Source organism: Mytilus edulis, chromosome 3 (assembly GCF_963676685.1).
Source record: "Mytilus edulis chromosome 3, xbMytEdul2.2, whole genome shotgun sequence".
Taxonomy (NCBI): Eukaryota; Metazoa; Mollusca; class Bivalvia; order Mytilida; family Mytilidae; genus Mytilus; species Mytilus edulis.
The window spans coordinates 106,939,353-106,961,171 of NC_092346.1; the positions used below are offsets into that span (position 1 = coordinate 106,939,353).

Here is a 21,819-nt window from a genome sequence, read left to right on the forward strand (position 1 = left end):
TCTATAAGGAAATAACCTTTATAGAGTACAATCATATACCTCTATAAGGAAATAACCTTTATAGAGTACAATCATATACCTCTATAAGGAAATAACCTTTATAAAGATCAATCACATACTTCTATAAGGACATTACCTTTATAAAGAACAATCACATACTTCTATAAGGAAATAACCTTGATAGAGCTCAATCATATACTTCTATTAGGAACCAACCTTTATAGAGCTCAATCATATACTTCTATAAAGAAATAACCTTTATAAAGCAAAACCATATACTTCTATACGGACTAAGCCTTTATAAAGCACAATCACATACTTCTATAAGGAAATAACCTTGATAGAGCTCAATCATATACTTCTATTAGGAACTACCCTTTATAGAGCTCAATCATATACCTCAATAAGGAAACAACCTTTATAGAGTACAACCATATACTTTTATAAGGAGACAACCTGTATAGAGCACAATTATATACCTCTATAAGGAAATAACCTTTATAGAGTACAATCATATACTTCTATACGGACAAAACCCTTATAGAGCTCAATCACATACTTCTTTCTATAAGGAAATAATCTTTATAGAGCTCTATCACATACCTCTATTAGGAACTACCCTTTATAGTGCTCAATCATATACCCCAATAAGGAAACAACCTCTATTAAGCTCAATCTTATACTTCTATAAGGAAATAACCTTTATAGAGCTCGATCATAGACCCCTATAAGGAAACAATCTTTATAGAGTACAATCACATACTTCTATAAGGAACTAACCTTTATAGAGTACAATCATATACTTCTATAAGGAAATAACCTTTATAGAGTACAATCATATACCTCTATAAGGAACTAACCTTTATAGAGTACAATCATATACCTCTATAAGGAAATAACCTTTATATAAAGCACAATCAGATACTTCTATACGGGCTAAACATTCAAAAAGCTCAATCACATACTTCTATAAGGAACTACCCTTTAAAGAGCTCAATCATATACTTCAATAAGGAAACAACCTTTATAGAGTACAACCAAATACTTCTATAAGAAGACAACCTTTATAGAGCACAATTATATACCTCTAGAAGGAAATAAACTTTATAGAGTACACTCATATACCCCTATAAGGACATTACCTTTATAAAGCTCAATCATATACTTCTATAAGGAAATAACCTTTATAGAGTACAACCATATATTTCTATCAGGAAATAACCTTTATAGAGTACAATCACATACTTCTATAAGGACTAAACCTGTAAAGACCACAATCACATACCTTTATGAAGACATTACCTTTATAGAGCACAATAACACACTTCTATAAGGACATTACCCTTATAGACCTCAATTATATACCTCTATAAGAACATTACCTATATAAAGCACAATCACATACTTCTATACGGACATTACCTTTATAAAGTACAATCACATACTTCTATACGGAAATAACCTTTAGAGAGGACAATCATTTACCTTAATAAGGACATTACCTTTATGAAGCACAATCACATACTTCTATAAGGACATTACCTCTAAAGAGCACAACTACATACTTCTATAAGGAGATAACCTTTATAGAGCACAACCACATACTTCTATAAAGACATTACCTTTAAAGAGCACAACTACATACTTCTATAAGGAGATAACCTTTATAGAGCACAACCACATACTTCTATAAGGATCTACCCTTTATAGAGCTCAATCATATACCTAAATTAGGAAACAACCTTTATAAAGCACAATTATATACTTCTATAAGGAAATACCCTTTATAGAGCTCAATCATATACCGCAATAAGGAAATAACCTTTATAGAGTACAATCAAATACCTCTATAAGGAAATAACCTTTATAGAGTACAATCACATACTTCTTTAAGGAGAAAACCTTTATAGAGCACAATCACATACTTCTATAAGGAAATAACCTTTATAGAGTACAATCATATACATCTATAAGAAAATAACCTTTATAAAGCACAATCACATACTTCTATAAGGAAATAACCTTTATAAAGCACAATCACATACTTCTATAAGGAACCAACCTTTATAGAGTACAATCATATACATCTATAAGAAAATAACCTTTATAAAGCACAATCACATACTTCTATAAGGAAATAACCTTTATAAAGCACAATCACATACTTCTATCAGGAAATAACCTTTATAAAGCACAATCACATACTTCTATAAGGAAATAACCTTTATAAAGCACAATCACATACTTCTATAAGGAAATAACCTTTATAGAGCACAATCACATACTTCTATAAGGAAATAACCTTTATAGAGTACAATCACATACTTCTATAAGGAAATAACCTTTATAGAGTACAATCACATACCTCTATAAGGAAATAACCTTTATAGAGATCAATCACATACTTCTATAAGGAAATAACCCTTATAGAGCACAACCACATACTTCTTTAAGGAAATAACCTTTATAAAGCACAATCATATACATATATAAGGAAAAAACCTTTCTAAAGCAAAATCACATATTTCTATAAGGAAATAACCTTTATAGAGTACAATCACATATTTCTATGAGGATATAACCTTTATAAAGCACAATCGCATACTTCTATCAGGAAATAACCTTTATAAAGCACAATCACATACTTCTTTAAGGAAATAACCTTTATAAAGCACAACCATATATTCTATACGGACTAAACCTTCATAGAGCTAAATCACATACTTCTATAAGGAGACAACCTTTATAGAGCACACTTATATACCTCTATAAGGAAATAAACTTTATAGAGTACAATTATATACCTCTATAAGGACATTACCTTTATAAAGCTCAATCATATACTTCTATAAGGAACTACCCTTGATAGAGCTCAATCATATACTTCTATTAGGAACTACCCTTTATAGAGCTCAATCATATACCTCAATAAGGAAACAACCTTTATAGAGTACAACCATATACTTTTATAAGGAGACAACCTGTATAGAGCACAATTATATACCTCTATAAGGAAATAACCTTTATAGAGTACAATCATATATTTCTATACGGACAAAACCCTTATAGAGCTCAATCACATACTTCTTTCTATAAGGAAATAATCTTTATAGAGCTCTATCACATACCTCTATTAGGAACTACCCTTTATAGTGCTCAATCATATACCCCAATAAGGAAACAACCTCTATTAAGCTCAATCTTATACTTCTATAAGGAAATAACCTTTATAGAGCTCGATCATAGACCCCTATAAGGAAACAATCTTTATAGAGTACAATCACATACTTCTATAAGGAAATAACCTTTATAGAGTACAATCATATACCTCTATAAGGAACTAACCTTTATAGAGTACAATCATATACTTCTATAAGGAAATAACCTTTATAAAGCACAATCACATACTTCTATAAGGAAATAACCTTTATATAAAGCACAATCACATACTTCTATACGGGCTAAACATTCAAAGAGCTCAATCACATACTTCTATAAGGAACTACCCTTTAAAGAGCTCAATCATATACTTCAATAAGGAAACAACCTTTATAGAGTACAACCAAATACTTCTATAAGAAGACAACCTTTATAGAGCACAATTATATACCTCTAGAAGGAAATAAACTTTATAGAGTACACTCATATACCCCCATAAGGACATTACCTTTATAAAGCTCAATCATATACTTCTATAAGGAAATAACCTTTATAGAGTACAACCATATATTTCTATAAGGACTAAACCTGTAAAGACCACAATCACATACCTTTATGAAGACATTACCTTTATAGAGCACAATCACACACTTCTATAAGGACATTACCCTTATAGACCTCAATTATATACCTCTATAAGGACATTACCTTTATAAAGCACAATCACATACTTCTATACGGACATTACCTTTATAAAGTACAATCACATACTTCTATACGGAAATAACCTTTAGAGAGGACAATCATTTACCTTAATAAGAACGTTACCTTTTTAAAGCACAATCACATACTTCTATAAGGACATTACCTCTAAAGAGCACAACTACATACTTCTATAAGGAGATAACCTTTATAGAGCACAACCACATACTTCTATAAGGAACTACCCTTTATAGAGCTCAATCATATACCTCAATTAGGAAACAACCTTTATAAAGCACAATTATATACTTCTATAAGGAAATACCCTTTATAGAGCTCAATCATATACCGCAATAAGGAAATAACCTTTATAGAGTACAATCACATACTTCTTTAAGGAGAAAACCTTTATGAAGCACAATCACATACTTCTATAAGGAACCAACCTTTATAGAGTACAATCATATACATCTATAAGAAAATAACCTTTATAGAGTACAATCATATACATCTATAAGAAAATAACCTTTATAAAGCACAATCACATACTTCTATAAGGAAATAACCTTTATAAAGCACAATCACATACTTCTATCAGGAAATAACCTTTATAAAGCACAATCACATACTTCTATAAGGAAATAACCTTTATAGAGCACAATCACATACTTCTATAAGGAAATAACCTTTATAAAGCACAATCACATACTTCTATAAGGAATAACCTTGATAAAGCACAATCATATACTTCTATAAGGAACTAACCTTTATAGAGCACAATAATATACCTCTATAAGGAAATAACCTTTATAAAGCACAATCACATACCTCTATAAGGATAAAACCTTTATAGAGTACAATCACATACTTCTATAAGGAAATAACCTTTATAAAGCACAATCACATACTTCTATAAGGAATAACCTTGATAAAGCACAACCATATACTTCTATACGGACTAAACCTTCATAGAGCTCAATCAAATACTTCTATTAGGAACTACCCTTTATAGAGCTCAATCATAAACCTCAATAAGGAAACAACCTTAATAGAGTACAACCATATACTTCTATAAGGAGACAACCTTTATAGAGCACAATTATATACCTCTATAAGGAAATAAACTTTATAGAGTACAATCATATACCTCTATAAAGACATTACCTTTATAAAGCTCAATCATATACTTCTATAAAAATAACCTTTATAGAGTACAACCATATACTTCTATAAGGAAGTAACCTTTATAGAGTACAATCATATACTTCTATAAGGAAATAACCTTTATAGAGTACAATCACATACTTCTATAGGGAAATAACCTTTATAGAGTACAACCACATACTTCTGTAGGGAAATAACCTTTATAAAGCACATTCACATACTTCTATAAGGACATTAACTGTAAAGACCACAATCACATACCTTTATAAGGAAATAACCTTTATAGAGTATAATCATATACTTCTATAAAGAATAAACTTTTAAAGAGCACACTCACATACTTCTATAAGGAAATAACCTTTATAGAGCACAATAATATACTTCGATAAGGAAACAACCTTTATAGCGTACAATCATTTACTTCTATTATGAAACAACCTTTATAGAGCACAATCAGATACTTCAATAAATCTATAGAGCACACTCACATACTTCTATAAGGATATATAATTTGTATAGCACAATAGCCACTGTACTGGGGGAGTTAGCAGAATAAACATCCATTCTGGTACACCACTCAACTGACAGCCAAAGACCGAACAGCATAAAAAAAAATTCTGTATCACCACTGCACTGACAGCTAAAGACCGAGCAGCTAAAACATGAACTCTGGTACATCACTGCACTGATAGCTAAATACCGACCAGCATAAACATCCATTCCGTATCACCACTGCACTGACAGCTTAAGACCGAGCAGCATAAACATGAACTCTGGTACACCACTGCACTGCTAGCTAAAGACCGAACAGCAAAAACATCAATTCTGGTACATCACTCAACTGACAGCCAAAGACCGAGCAGCATAAACATCTATTCTAGTACACCACTGCACTGCTAGCTACGGACCGAGCAGCAGAACATCAATTCTGGTACATAATTGTATTGATAGCTTAAGACCGAGCAGCATAAACATCTAATCTAGTACACCACTGCACTGCTAGCTAAGGACCGAGCAGCAAAAACATCAATTCTAGTACATCACTGCACTGCTAGCTAAAGACTTGGTAGCATAAACATCAATTCTGGTACACCACTGCACTGCTAGCTAAAGACCGATCAGCATAAACATAAATTCTGGTAAACCACTGCACTGATAGCTAAAGACTGGGTAGCATAAACATCACTTCTGTATCACCACTGCACTGGTGGTTAAAGACCAAGCAGCATTAACATTAATTCTGGTACACCACTGCAGTAATAGCTAAAGACCGAGATGCATTAACCTTCATAAGGTTACACCACTACAGTGATAGCTAAAGACCCTACAGCAAAATCATTCATTTTGTTAGATACCCTGCCCTCATAGCTAAAGATTTAGTAAAATAATAATCAGTTCTTGTACACCACTGCACTGATAAGTAATGACCGAGCAGCATAAACATCTACGCGGGTACACCACTGCACTGCTAAGTAATGACCGAGCAGCATAAACATCTACGCGGGTACACCACTGCACTGCTAGCTAAAGGCCGAACAGCATCAACATTAATACTTGTACACCGTAACACTGCTAGCTAAAAACCGAGCAGCATAAACATCAATTCTGGTACACCCTGCACTGATAGCTGAAGACCAAACCGCATCAACATTAATTCTGGTACACCACTGAACTGATAATTAAAGACCGAGCAAAATAAACATCTTATCTAGATCTTGAACACCACTGCACTGATAGCTTAAGACAGAGTAGCATAAACATCAATTCTAGTACACCATTGTATTGATAGCTTAAGACTGAGTAGCATAAACATCAATTCTAGTACACCATTGTATTGATAGCTTAAGACAGAGTAGCATAAACATCAATTCTAGTACACCATTGTATTGATAGCTTACGACTGAGTAGCATAAACATCAATTCTGGTACACTATTGTATTGATAGCTTAAGACAGAGTAGCATAAACATCAATTCTAGTACACCATTGTATTGATAGCTTAAGACAAAGTAGCATAAACATCAATTCTAGTACACCATTGTATTGATAGCTTAAGACTGAGTAGCATAAACATCAATTCTAGTACACCATTGTATTGATAGCTTAAAACTTAGTAGTATAAACATCAATTCTAGTACACCATTGTATTGATAGCTTAAGAGAGAGTAGCATAAACATCAATTCTAGTACACCATTGTATTTATAGCTTAAGACTGAGTAGCATAAACATCCATCTAGTACACCATTGTATTGATAGCTTAAGACAGAGTAGCATAACCATCAATTCTGGTACACTATTGTATTGATAGCTTAAGACTGAGTAGCATAAACATCAATTATAGTACACCATTGTATTGATAGCTTAAGACAGAGTAGCATAAACAATCTATTCTAGTACACCATTGTATTTATAGCTTAAGACTGAGTAGCATAAACATCAATTCTAGTACACCATTGTATTTATAGCTTAAGACAAAGTAGCATAAACATCAATTCTAGTACACCATTGTATTGATAGCTTAAGACTGAGTAGCATAAACATCAATTCTAGTACACCATTGTATTGATAGCTTAAGACTGAGTAGCATAAACATCAATTCTAGTACACCATTGTATTGATAGCTTAAGACTTAGTAGTATAAACATCAATTCTAGTACACCTTTGTATTGATAGCTTAATACTGAGTAGCATAAACATCAATTCTAGTACACCATTGTATTGATAGCTTACGACTGAGTAGCATAAACATCATCTCTGGTACACTATTGTATTGATAGCTTAAGATAGAGTAGCATAAACATCAATTCTAGTACACCATTGTATTGATAGCTTAAGACAAAGTAGCATAAACATCAATTCTAGTACACCATTGTATTGATAGCTTAAGACCGAGTAGCATAAACATCAATTCTAGTACACCATTGTATTGATAGCTTAAGACTTAGTAGTATAAACATCAATTCTAGTACACCATTGTATTTATAGCTTAAGACTGAGAAGCATAAACATCAATTCTAGTACACCATTGTATTTATAGCTTAATACTGAGTAGCATAAACATCAATTCTAGTACACCATTGTATTGATAGCTTACGACTGAATAGCATAAACATCAATTCTGGTACACTATTTTATTGATAGCTTAAGACAGAGTAGCATAAACATCAATTCTAGTACACCATTGTATTGATAGCTTAAGACTGAGTAGCATAAACATCAATTCTAGTACACCATTGTATTGATAGCTTAAGACTTAGTAGTATAAACATCAATTCTAGTACACCATTGTATTTATAGCTTAAAACTGAGTAGCATAAACATCAATTCTAGTACACCATTGTATTTATAGCTTAAAACAAAGTAGCATAAACATCAATTCTAGTACACCATTGTATTGATAGCTTAAGACAAAGTAGCATAAACATCAATTCTAGTACACCATTGTATTAATAGCTTAATACTGAGTAGCATAAACATCAATTCTAGTACACCATTGTATTGATAGCTTACGACTGAGTAGCATAAACATCAATTCTGGTACACTATTGTATTGATAGCTAAAGACAGAGTAGCATAAACATCAATTCTAGTACACCGTTGTATTGATAGCTTAAGACTGAGTAGCATTGACATCAATTCTAGTACACCATTGTATTGATAGCTTAAGACTGAGTAGCATAAACATCCATCTAGTACACCATTGTATTGATAGCTTAAGACAGAGTAGCAAAAACATCCATCTAGTACACCATTGTATTGATAGCTTAAGACAGAGTAGCATAAACATCAATTCTAGTACACCATTGTATTGATAGCTTACGACTGAGTAGCATAAACATCAATTCTAGTTTACCATTGTATTGATAGCTTAAGACAAAGTAGCATAAACATCAATTCTAGTACACCATTGTATTGATAGCTTAAGACTGAGTAGCTTAAACATCAATTCTAGTACACCATTGTATTGATAGCTTAAGACTGAGTAGCATAAACATCTATTCTAGTACACCATTGTATTGATAGCTTAAGACAGAGTAGCATAAACATCAATTCTAGTACACCATTGTATTGATAGCTTAAGACAGAGTAGCATAACCATCAATTCTGGTACACTATTGTATTGATAGCTTAAGACTGAGTAGCATAAACATCAATTCTAGTACACCATTGTATTGATAGCTTAAGACAGAGTAGCATAACCATCAATTCTAGTACACCATTGTATTGATAGCTTAAGACTGAGTAGCATTGACATCAATTCTAGTACACCATTGTATTGATAGCTTAAGACTGAGTAGCATAAACATCAATTCTAGTACACCATTGTATTGATGGCTTAAGACTGAGTAGCATAAATATCAATTCTAGTACACCATTGTATTGATAGCTTAAGACTGAGTAGCATAAACATCAATTCTAGTACACCATTGTATTTATAGCTTAAGACAGTAGCATAAACATCAATTCTAGTACACCATTGTATTGATAGCTTAAGACAAAGTAGCATAAACATCAATTCTAGTACACCATTGTATTTATAGCTTAAGACAGAGTAGCAAAAACATCAATTCTAGTACACCACTGTATTGATAGCTTAAGACTGAGTAGCATAAACATCAATTCTGGTACACTATTGTATTGATAGCTTAAGACAAAGTAGCATAAACATCAATTCTAGTACACCATTGTATTTATAGCTTAAGACAAAGTAGCATTAACATCAATTCTAGTACACCATTGTATTGATAGCTTAAGACAAAGTAGCATAAACATCAATTCTGGTACACTATTGTATTGATAGCTTAAGACAAAGTAGCATTAACATCAATTCTAGTACACCATTGTATTGATAGCTTAAGACTGAGTAGCATAAACATCAATTCTAGTACACCATTGTATTGATAGCTTAAGACTGAGTAGCATAAATATCAATTCTAGTACACCATTGTATTGATAGCTCAAAACTTAGTAGTATAAACATCAATTCAAGTACACCATTGTATTGATAGCTTAAGACAGAGTAACATAAACATCAATTCTAGTACACCATTGTATTGATAGCTTAAGACTGAGTAGCATAAACATCAATTCTAGTACACCATTGTATTGATAGCTTACGACTGAGTAGCATAAACATCATCTCTGGTACACTATTGTATTGATAGCTTAAGACAGAGTAGCATAAACATCAATTCTAGTACACCATTGTATTGATAGCTTAAGACAGAGTAGCATAAACATCAATTCTAGTACACCATTGTATTGATAGCTTAAGACTGAGTAGCATAAACATCAATTCTAGTACACCATTGTATTGATAGCTTAAGACAAAGTAGCATAAACATCAATTCTAGTACACCATTGTATTGATAGCTTAAGACTGAGTAGCATAAACATCAATTCTAGTACACCATTGTATTGATAGCTTAAGACTTAGTAGTATAAACATCAATTCTAGTACACCATTGTATTTATAGCTTAAGACTGAGAAGCATAAACATCAATTCTAGTACACCATTGTATTTATAGCTTAATACTGAGTAGCATAAACATCAATTCTAGTACACCATTGTATTGATAGCTTACGACTGAGTAGCATAAACATCAATTCTGGTACACTATTTTATTGATAGCTTAAGACAGAGTAGCATAAACATCAATTCTATTACACCATTGTATTGATAGCTTAAGACAAAGTAGCATAAACATCAATTCTAGTACACCATTGTATTGATAGCTTAAGACTGAGTAGTATAAACATCAATTCTAGTACACCATTGTATTTATAGCTTAAGACAGAGTAGCATAAACATCCATCTAGTACACCATTGTATTGATAGCTTAAGACAAAGTAGCATAAACATCAATTCTAGTACACCATTGTATTGATAGCTTAAGACTGAGTAGCATAAACATCAATTCTAGTACACCATTGTATTGATAGCTTAAGACTTAGTAGTATAAACATCAATTCTAGTACACCATTGTATTTATAGCTTAAGACTGAGTAGCATAAACATCAATTCTAGTACACCATTGTATTTATAGCTTAAAACAAAGTAGCATAAACATCAATTCTAGTACACCATTGTATTGATAGCTTAAGACAAAGTAGCATAAACATCAATTCTAGTACACCATTGTATTAATAGCTTAATACTGAGTAGCATAAACATCAATTCTAGTACACCATTGTATTGATAGCTTAAGACAAAGTAGCATAAACATCAATTCTAGTACACCATTGTATTGATAGCTTAAGACAAAGTAGCATAAACATCAATTCTAGTACACCATTGTATTGATAGCTTAAGACTTAGTAGTATAAACATCAATTCTAGTACACCATTGTATTTATAGCTTAAGACTGAGTAGCATAAACATCAATTCTAGTACACCATTGTATTTATAGCTTAAAACAAAGTAGCATAAACATCAATTCTAGTACACCATTGTATTGATAGCTTAAGACAAAGTAGCATAAACATCAATTCTAGTACACCATTGTATTAATAGCTTAATACTGAGTAGCATAAACATCAATTCTAGTACACCATTGTATTGATAGCTTACGACTGAGTAGCATAAACATCAATTCTGGTACACTATTGTATTGATAGCTAAAGACTGAGTAGCATAAACATCAATTCTGGTACACTATTGTATTGATAGCTTAAGACTGAGTAGCATAAACATCAATTCTAGTACACCATTGTATTGATAGCTTAAGACTGAGTAGCATAAACATCAATTCTAGTACACCGTTGTATTGATAGCTTAAGACTGAGTAGCATTGACATCAATTCTAGTACACGATTGTATTGATAGCTTAAGACAGAGTAGCATAACCATCATTTCTGGTACACCATTGTATTGATAGCTTAAGACAAAGTAGCATAACCATCAATTCTAGTACACCATTGTATTGATAGCTTAAGACAGAGTAGCATAAACATCCATCTAGTACACCATTGTATTGATAGCTTAAGACAGAGTAGCATAACCATCAATTCTGGTACACTATTGTATTGATAGCTTAAGACTGAGTAGCATAAACATCAATTCTGGTACACCATTGTATTGATAGCTTAAGACAGAGTAGCATAAACATCAATTCTAGTACACCATTGTATTGATAGCTTAAGACAGAGTAGCATAACCATCAATTCTGGTACACCATTGTATTGATAGCTTAAGACAGAGTAGCATAACCATCAATTCTGGTACACTATTGTATTGATAGCTTAAGACTGAGTAGCATTAACATCAATTCTGGTACACCATTGTATTGATAGCTTAAGACAGAGTAGCATAAACATCAATTCTAGTACACCATTGTATTGATAGCTTAAGACAGAGTAGCATAACCATCAATTCTGGTACACTATTGTATTGATAGCTTAAGACAGAGTAGCATAAACATCAATTCTAGTACACCATTGTATTGATAGCTTAAGACTGAGTAGCTTAAACATCAATTCTAGTACACCATTGTATTGATAGCTTAAGACAAAGTAGCATAAACATCAATTCTGGTACACCATTGTATTGATAGCTTAAGACTGAGTAGCATAAACATCAATTCTAGTACACCATTGTATTTATAGCTTAAGACAGTAGCATAAACATCAATTCTAGTACACCATTGTATTGATAGCTTAAGACTGAGTAGCATAAACATCAATTCTGGTACACTATTGTATTGATAGCTTAAGACTGAGTAGCATAAACATCAATTCTAGTACACCATTGTATTGATAGCTTAATACTGAGTAGCATAAACATCAATTCTAGTACACCATTGTATTGATAGCTTAAGACTGAGTAGCACAAACATCAATTCTGGTACACTTTTGTATTGATAGCTTAAGACAGAGTAGCATAAACATCTATTCTAGTTCACCATTGTATTGATAGCTTAAGACAAAGTAGCATAAACATCAATGCTAGTACACCATTGTATTTATAGCTTAAGACTAAGTAGCATAAACATCAATTCTAGTACACCATTGTATTGATAGCTTAAGACCGAGTAGCATAAACATCAATTCTAGTACACCATTGTATTTATAGCTTAAGACTGAGTAGCTTAAACATCAGTTCTAGTACACCATTGTATTTATAGCTTAAGACTTAGTAGCTCAAAATTATTTTCTGCTACTGCATTGCACTGATAACTAAAGACCGAACATCATAAACATCTATACTGGTACACCACTGCACTGATAGCGAAAGACCAAGCAGCATACACATAAATTCTGGTACATCACTGCACTGATAAATAAAGACTGAGCAGCATAACAAAATATTCTGCTACTGCACCGGTTGCAATGATAGCTAAAAACTTAGCTGCATAAAGATTAATTCTAGTCCCTCAAATTTTGCACTGATAGCGAAAGACTGAGCAGGCAAAAATTAAAAAAGTCTTTAACTATTATATGCTATCAAACGAATAAAATTGAGAAAGGAAATGGGGAATGTGTCAAAGAGACAACAACCCGACCATAGAACAGACAACAGCAGAAGTTCAATAATAGGTCTGCAAAGCAGACCGAGCAAAATTAACATCATTATAAACGAACATGCCATTAATGTTACATAATCTTACCTTGCCTTGGCCTCATTTATAGCTGCTGTTGCATTTTCTTTACTTCTTGAGCCAGTTAAAATAACTTCACATCCATTCTTAAGAAGTTCCTTTGCAATCCCTAGACCAATTCCACTTGTAGAGCCCGTAACTAACGCTACTTTCCCCTCCATTTTTCATACAACTATTCTACTTAATTTCATTCATAGATAAAGTAAATGTGTCGTATTTGTTTAACCTGCTGATTACAATACGTTTGTTTCCTATGATCTCCTATTACAATGTATTATTCATTTCAGTTTATGAAGGTCACTATTATCTTAAATATTGATAATGAATTTTAAAGATTCGAATCGAGCTGGGATGTTTGGAAAAGTAAATATACGATTTGAAAATGTAATATTCTGTTTCATTCAAATGAAGTTCTATCAATATTTATGAACTTTAATTTATCTACTAACAATGTTTTGAACATTCGCTGTGAATTTAAAATAAACATAAAATTGAGAATGGAATACATAATAAAACCGTTGCACCGGGATTTAAAACATTATTAGTAATATAAAAAAGAAGTGGTATGATTGCCAATGCAAAAACTCTCCACAAGAGGCCCACATGACACAGAAATTAACAACTATAGGTCACCGTCCGGCCTTCAGTAATTTAAATGACTATAGCCCATACCGCATAGTCGGCTATAAAAGTCCCAGAAATGACAAATGTAAAACAGTTCTAACGAGAAAACTTACAGCTTATTTATGTTAAAAAATTGAACGAAAAACAAATATGTAACACATAAAAAAAGACAACCACTGAATAACAAGATCCTTACTTGGGACAGGCACACACATACAGAATGTTACGGGGTTAAACATGTAAGCGGGATCCCAACCATCTTCTGAACTGGGACAGTGGTGTAACAATACAACATAAGAACGACATATAAAAATCAGTTAAAAAAGGCTAACCCATCAGATGGATACAAATAGAAATAACCCTAACCCTAACCCTAACCCTAACCCCAACCCCAACCCTAACCCTAACCCTAACCCCAACCCCAACCCTAACCCCAACCCTAACCCTAACCCTAACCCTAACCCAACTTAGGGAGGGGAGAAGGCTATTGCCCTTAGATATTGAATATTTTCAAATCAAAATTGGACATAAAACACTTCAAGGTTAACACGACACGAAATACTACAAAAGAATTTAAGAATTATCATGGAACCATTACATCTGAATTTTTGTATTAAATACTTAACGTACGCATGACCTACTATCATGATTTTTATACGACCTCAGTACTTAAAATACTGGCAACGTACGCATGACTTACTATCATACGACCTCCTTAATGGAATTACTGGTAACGTACGCATGACCTACTATCATGATTTTTATACGACCTCAGTACTTAAAATACTGGCAACGTACGCATGACTTACTATCATACGACCTCCTTAATGGAATTACTGGTAACGTACGCATGACCTACTATCATGATTTTTATACGACCTCAGTACTTGAAATACTGGCAACGTACGCATGACTTACTATCATACGACCTCCTTAATGGAATTACTGGTAACGTACGCATGACCTACTATCATGATTTTTATACGACCTCAGTACTTGAAATACTGGCAACGTACGCATCATATGACCTCGGTAGTGGAAGTAGTGGTAACGCACGCATGACCTACTAGCATACGACCTCCGTAATGGAATTACTGGTAACGTACGCATGGCCTACTATCATACGACCTCAGTACTTAAAATACTGGCAACGTACGCATGACCTACTAGCATACGACCTCCGTAATGGAAGTACTGGTAACGCACGCATAACCTACTAGCATACGACCTCCGTAATGGAATTACTGGTAACGTACGCATGACCTACTATCATGATTTCTATACGACCTCAGTACTTGAAATACTGGCAACGTACGCATGACTTACTATCATACGACCTCGGTAATGGAAGTAGTGGTAACGTACGCATGACCTACTACCATACGACCTTCGTAATGGAATTGCTGGTAACGTACTCATGACCTACTATCATGATTTTTATACGTCCTCAGTAATGGAATTACGGACATGCTCTTTGCTTAATCAATTTTTTTTATAACCAATCAAATGTAAGAAATGCCTAAATCCATGTCGGAAGAGCCATTCTTTCACCACATAAAGCTGTTATTAATCAATGTTGTCAATGAGACCTTCATATCAACATCACACTGACGTCCAGCGACTATTGAGACTATTTAGACCGTCTGCTAAGGAGTAAACAATAATATAGGTGGACAGTTATGAATGGTTTTTATATTTTTTTATACTCAATTAGAGAACATGCACCATCGTTGAGGGAAAAGGAAGAGATATAATAATACAATAATTTATTCTACCTATACATATCCATTGATTAACATAGGTATTCCATCAATTGAACACGTGACATTACTTCCGATTTATGTTTTAATGTAGCTTTAGGCTAGTCAGAACATCGGAAGAAGGCTCTTTTAAGAAAATTATATTTTTTTGTTTTTTTGAATAAATTTTTGTATATGTTGTATTTTTTATCCCCCCCTCCCCCAACATTTATACAAAGATAAAAATATGCCAACAGACTATGTTATTTAGAGTATCATAATTATATAAAACTGTGCGAGAGAAGCAGCATTAACTGTGATAAGAATAGTTCACTTTTCTTTTTTACATGTTATCTCTAAAAGATTTAATAAACTTGTTTGTCCTTAAATGTGGTAACTACGTTGTATTCACCAGACAAGGCGTGATAACATGTGTCTTGCTATTATAATTAACGCATTACTTTGATTTAACATTATATAAGGAAATATATTGTAATCACGATGAAAGGAAAGAAGAATTGTTTCAGGTAAATTTTCTTTGCATTAATTTTTGATAATCGATAATTATTTCTCCATAAATGTGAATGAGGGAAAGAGTTTTCCTTTAAAACATGTGAACTTGATTGTAAGAAGGAAAATGCCTTTATCAAACTGAAGAATATATCGTTTTCTTACTTTCTTGTTTCCTAAGACCTCGGTAATCGGACCATCTCTAGCACACTAATGTGTCGTATGGATACTATCATCAACTTACAGTCACCAAATACTTAAAACATGGCAATATAAAACGGCTAAAGTCCTTTTTAATACTAAGATGAATATCAAAAATCTGCTGCTTTCTTAGACTTGGAATGGGAGCCAACAAACAATTTTCTTTATAAATAAAGGGTATCAAATTTTGCTAGGATTTAAGGCCTACCCCCAAGTAAATTATGTCCAATCGTATTTGCATCTAGTTAAAGTCACTTACGTTTCAAAGTAGATTGGATTAACCACACTATATGATAAATTTATTTTAAATGGTAGATGTGGATGACTTTTACAATTCGGATGTATATTTAAAAAGCTCCTTTGAAGGTGTATTTGTACAAGGGATTTTCTTCTAGTTGTGGCCTGTTATCTTTTTCTTGCATGGATGCTTTCTAATCAGGTGATCTGAATATTCTTCTATATGGAGTACTTTACTGATATGAATAAATACATATTAAGTCCTACCTTTCCAGGTCATAGAGTTTTTGTCAAACGATAAAATTCAATTACTGATAATGGTGATTATTCATTCATATATCAGTAAAAAGAAAATGAACAGTTTTCGTAAAAAATGTTGAACGACATGTACTCTCGCAGACCATTGTTGTACATAATGGTGTTAATTCTTTTAAGTAAGCTGTCTTATTTTATTATAATATATTATTTTTTTTACTCTGATAATGACATAAGAATATATGTTACTTCTTTGTATATATTCATTGTATATAGTGTTAGACACATTCGTGGATACCCCGTTCGCAAGTTTAAAGTTGTATATAAGGGGCATGTTTTTTATAACACTGCTATACATCCTTGACAAATGACATGATTTGTATTGACTTAATGCATGTCTAGCTTGTTTAATGACACACCTACACTTTTATACTTAAGTTATGTAAACAATTAGAAAAAAATATATAAATATTATGTGGTAAATAGTGTGAGGGTTGACAAACATTAATTTCACATATTTTGTTTGTATATAATTATGTTTAAAACAAAAAAGTTAAATGAAAATGATTATTTAACTTAAAAACTTGAAAGAACAACGGACTAAAAAAAGGAGTCCATGAAACCCGGAAGAAAGCAATTGAGCTGGTAAAAAATAAAGAATAACCCAACTAATCATAAAAAATAACTACAATATTTTTATTTTATCAGTTGACATTGTACGTGTAAATAAAATAAAACGTTAACAATAAATCAATACCCTTGCTAGGAACGTCGCTAGGCATATATTTTATGAAGGGTAGAGGGAACCTATATTTTATCGAGTATACTTTATAGGATATAGTTACGATACTGTTGTCAGGTCATTAAAGATTGCATATTTTGGCGTTAATATTGATTCACTTATAGGGTCTTTGCATCGGAACTAAACACATTTATTCAAAAACCAGTTGTTGGCATGACACGGGTTATGTTCTTCTCATATATGGTATGATGGTATGATACTAAACCCCTAACGGGAAGGATTGTGCCTGATGTTCATATGATGAAATCATAATCTTTCAGTCAGTTTAATTGAAGTCTGGAGCTGGCATGTCAGTTAACTGCTAGTAGTCTGTTGTTATTTATGTATTTATGTATTATTGTCATTTTGTTTATTTTCTTTGGTTACATCTTCTGACATCAGACTCGGACTTCTCTTGGACTGAATTTTAATGTGCGTATTGTTATGCGTTTACTTTTCTACATTGGCTAGAGGTATAGGGGGAGGGTTGAGATCTCACAAACATGTTTAACCCGGCCGCATTTTTGCGCCTGTCCCAAGTCAGGAGCCTCTGGCCTTTGTTAGTCTTGTATTATTTTAATTTTAGTTTCTTGTGTACAATTTGGAAATTAGTATGGCGTTCATTATCACTGCACTAGTATATATTTGTTTAGGGGCCAGCTGAAGGACGCCTCCGGGTGCGGGAATTTCTCGCTACATTGAAGACCTGTTGGTGACCTTCTGCTGTTGTTTTTTTCTATGGTCGGGTTGTTGTTTCTTTGGCACATTCCCTATTTCCATTCTCAATTTTATTTAGATTAACGGTAGTAGTAGTTACAGCCGATTCCACCGAGTGTGTAGGCAGTCCTTGGTTAGCTTGCTTGCTAGCTAAACCGTGAAGTCATTATTAGGTTAGGTAAACTACCCTCCTTTTAAAAGTAGACTAGTCCGACAGATAACCAATATATCTGTCTGTAAGACTAGGCTACTTCGACAGGTGGGTAGTATACTTAACCTTATAATAACTTCACGGTTCAGCTAACAAGCAAGCTAACCAAAGATATAACTTTGCCTACACACTCAATGGAATCGGCTGTAAATAGCTTGCCGTAATCAATTTTATGAAATACTTTTTATACCATATAGGTACTCTTGTGATGCAATACAATGCTTTGTACAAGACCGACACACTGAGTTTGATTTCTAATGTGCTTGTTCACAAGGCAACAGTACGCAGGAAGACATATAATCTTGCTCGGACACGTTATTCTGATTACGGTCTTTTAAAACACTTAACGTAATTGACTATTAAATAACTACTAGCCTACCTATGCATATAAAAAAAAGAAGATGTGGTATGATTGCCAATGAGAAAACTCTTCACAAGAGACCAAAGTGACACAGAAATTAACAATTTTAGGTCACCATACATGTCTTTAAAACTGAACGTAATTAAAAATAACTACAGCCCAAACTATAGTCTATAGAATATAATTTAGTAAATATAAGATTTTTACCCTAGTACAATTCAGATACATAGGAAATTTTAGAAGGGACCATTAATCTTTTAAAAAAGAAACATTTAAGGCACAAAGATACGAGATTATTCAGTCTGATGTCTTTTCATAAAGTAAACATATCTTGGCTCATATGATAAAGTATGGCCATTAACACCTGACTTGGGACAGGCAAATAGGAATTTTAACACAAAGATACGAGATTATTCAGTCCGATGTCTAATCGTAAAGCTTAGACATACTTTTGCTCATTCGACAAAGTATGCACATTTGTACATCTGAACTCTTACGTGTAATTAGATGATCGATTAATTGACATTCTTTTCCATATATAATTGTAAATTGTCATTTTCGTTTGATAAATGCATTTTCCGCAAATTAGTTTCAAATGAGAATGTGTTCTTGACAATTTCTCTATTCTTATCAGCGTTAACATATGTTAAGTATAAGAAGAATTAAAAAAAAAAAGAATGAATAAGGAACAAATATGTGAATTATTCCAGAAAAGGCCTTCAACAATGAGTAAAACTAATAAAATTGTAAAAATCTTTCAAAATGTCCAAGATGAAAAAAAAAAAAAAAAATAGAAAAAAAATCCAACAACTTGCAAATTACAAAAACAAAATCAAAACAAAAAACAAACAAGAAAGCAAAAACCTAATAATGGAAATCAACATTTAATTCGATAACAAGGATTGGGACAGGCAGGCATGAATATAGCGAGGACAAACAAAAGACAGTACTGGTATTAACACTGATGCTTAGCTTTCCTAACTTGAGGAATGATAATAATTTGTTAATATCAGACTATTTAAGTATTTTTCCGAATAGTATGTCTAAATATGAATTAAGTTCAAGGTTATTTTCGGTCTTTAAAGAGGATTGTACGCAAAGTTCAAGCTGTTTATTGAAAGGTTTTATATAGCAAAAAAGAGAATCACATTTTAATGCCGACCGAAATGGAACTTAAAATATTGCTTGATCGATTTTTGGTGTTTTAATGCCACTTTTAAGCACCGCATTTAGAATATTTCGTGGCGGCCAGTTTTTATTGGAGGAGGAAGCCGGAGTTCTCGGAGGAAACCACCGACCTTCGATATGAAAACTGAGTCGGAGTGACAATCCTAGTCAATTAAGATTGGAGTCGAGTGCACCCACACGAACGGGGTTCGAACTCACAACCTCAGTGTTGACTATCGAGTGATTACAGTAGTAACTACTTTTCTTGATAAATTTTTATTCAAACACTGGCAGTACATTGAAAATTCACTAGACAGTACCTGGTGTCACACACAGACATTTACATATCAACTTTTTTAGTTAAAAGTTAATACAATATTTCTGCATGGTTATCTGTAACTTTGTTAACAGGATTGTCCGATATAAAATATTTTCTAATAATAACTGTTCTTTCCTCTGATTTAAAAGATAAAAATACTAGGGAGAGATGTATAATCCTAACAATGTTTTAAAACAGTCTACTATATTGAGTTTAACTTGAGGATTCAACAATACGAATTTCAAAATCAAGCGTATTTACAAAGGTATCATCAACATTACACATTTAGTATTTAGTAAAAAATCCTTCAGAAAATCAGTGAATTGTGACAAATTGACACAATTAATAAACATATCACTGATATGTTCTAAATCTTCTCTAGATTGTGCACACACTGGACAAGTGTCATTATCAGACATGTAACATTTAAAAGTTTAACTTTAGTATCTACTTAGAACACTTGGCCATCGAGGTCCCCCCGGAACTAAAAATAGACTAGATAGTAATTTCCGATATTTCCAAGTACACCGAATGCCTTTATCATATGGGTTTCTTAACGTGCAAAAAAGGGGACAAGAAAAAGACAGATCGGCATAGAACGTGTTTTACGCATGAACGAAGTGGTAAAATTACATGAAAATAAATGCTTAACTTATGAATATTTCAAGGGTTGTAAAGTCCTTTTTCATTTACCGACATGAAGTAGATAAGATCAGTATCGGGGTCTTCTGCAAATACCAGAAATTTGAAGCCTGTATATGTTTATATAACAGACGTTTTGCACGTATCTATATCCAACAAAAATATATAATCGCTTAATTTTATTCCTTTTGTACACGTTTAATTGAATTTGACTTTTAACGGACAGAATAAAGAAGGCGTTTCTCAAACCACTGACACGTCTTTTGGGAAGATATATGATAATCTTAGAAAATTTCATTTGTTTTGTTGACACACTGGTTCCCATATAATAAATTATATTCTAATAGAGACATAACTTGGAACTGTTACCAGTATAAAAACTTACTATTACGGTGAAAAATGAATTCTGAAGTAGGCAAAAAGTAAAGTTT

General features: G+C 32.7%; 1 protein-coding gene across 3 annotated transcripts in view; it reads right to left on the bottom strand.

The window, feature by feature from the left end:
- LOC139518133 (D-beta-hydroxybutyrate dehydrogenase-like) overlaps positions 1–13,881 on the bottom strand; it is a 37,937-nt gene extending 24,056 nt beyond the window's left edge. For all 3 annotated transcript variants that reach the window (XM_071309825.1, XM_071309827.1, XM_071309826.1), the window contains exon 1: positions 13,634–13,881. In XM_071309825.1, the coding sequence (XP_071165926.1) occupies positions 13,634–13,785 (152 nt within the window). In that variant the 5' untranslated portion in view covers positions 13,786–13,881. The remainder of the gene's footprint in view (positions 1–13,633) is intronic.
- Positions 13,882–21,819: the final 7,938 nt, after the last annotated feature.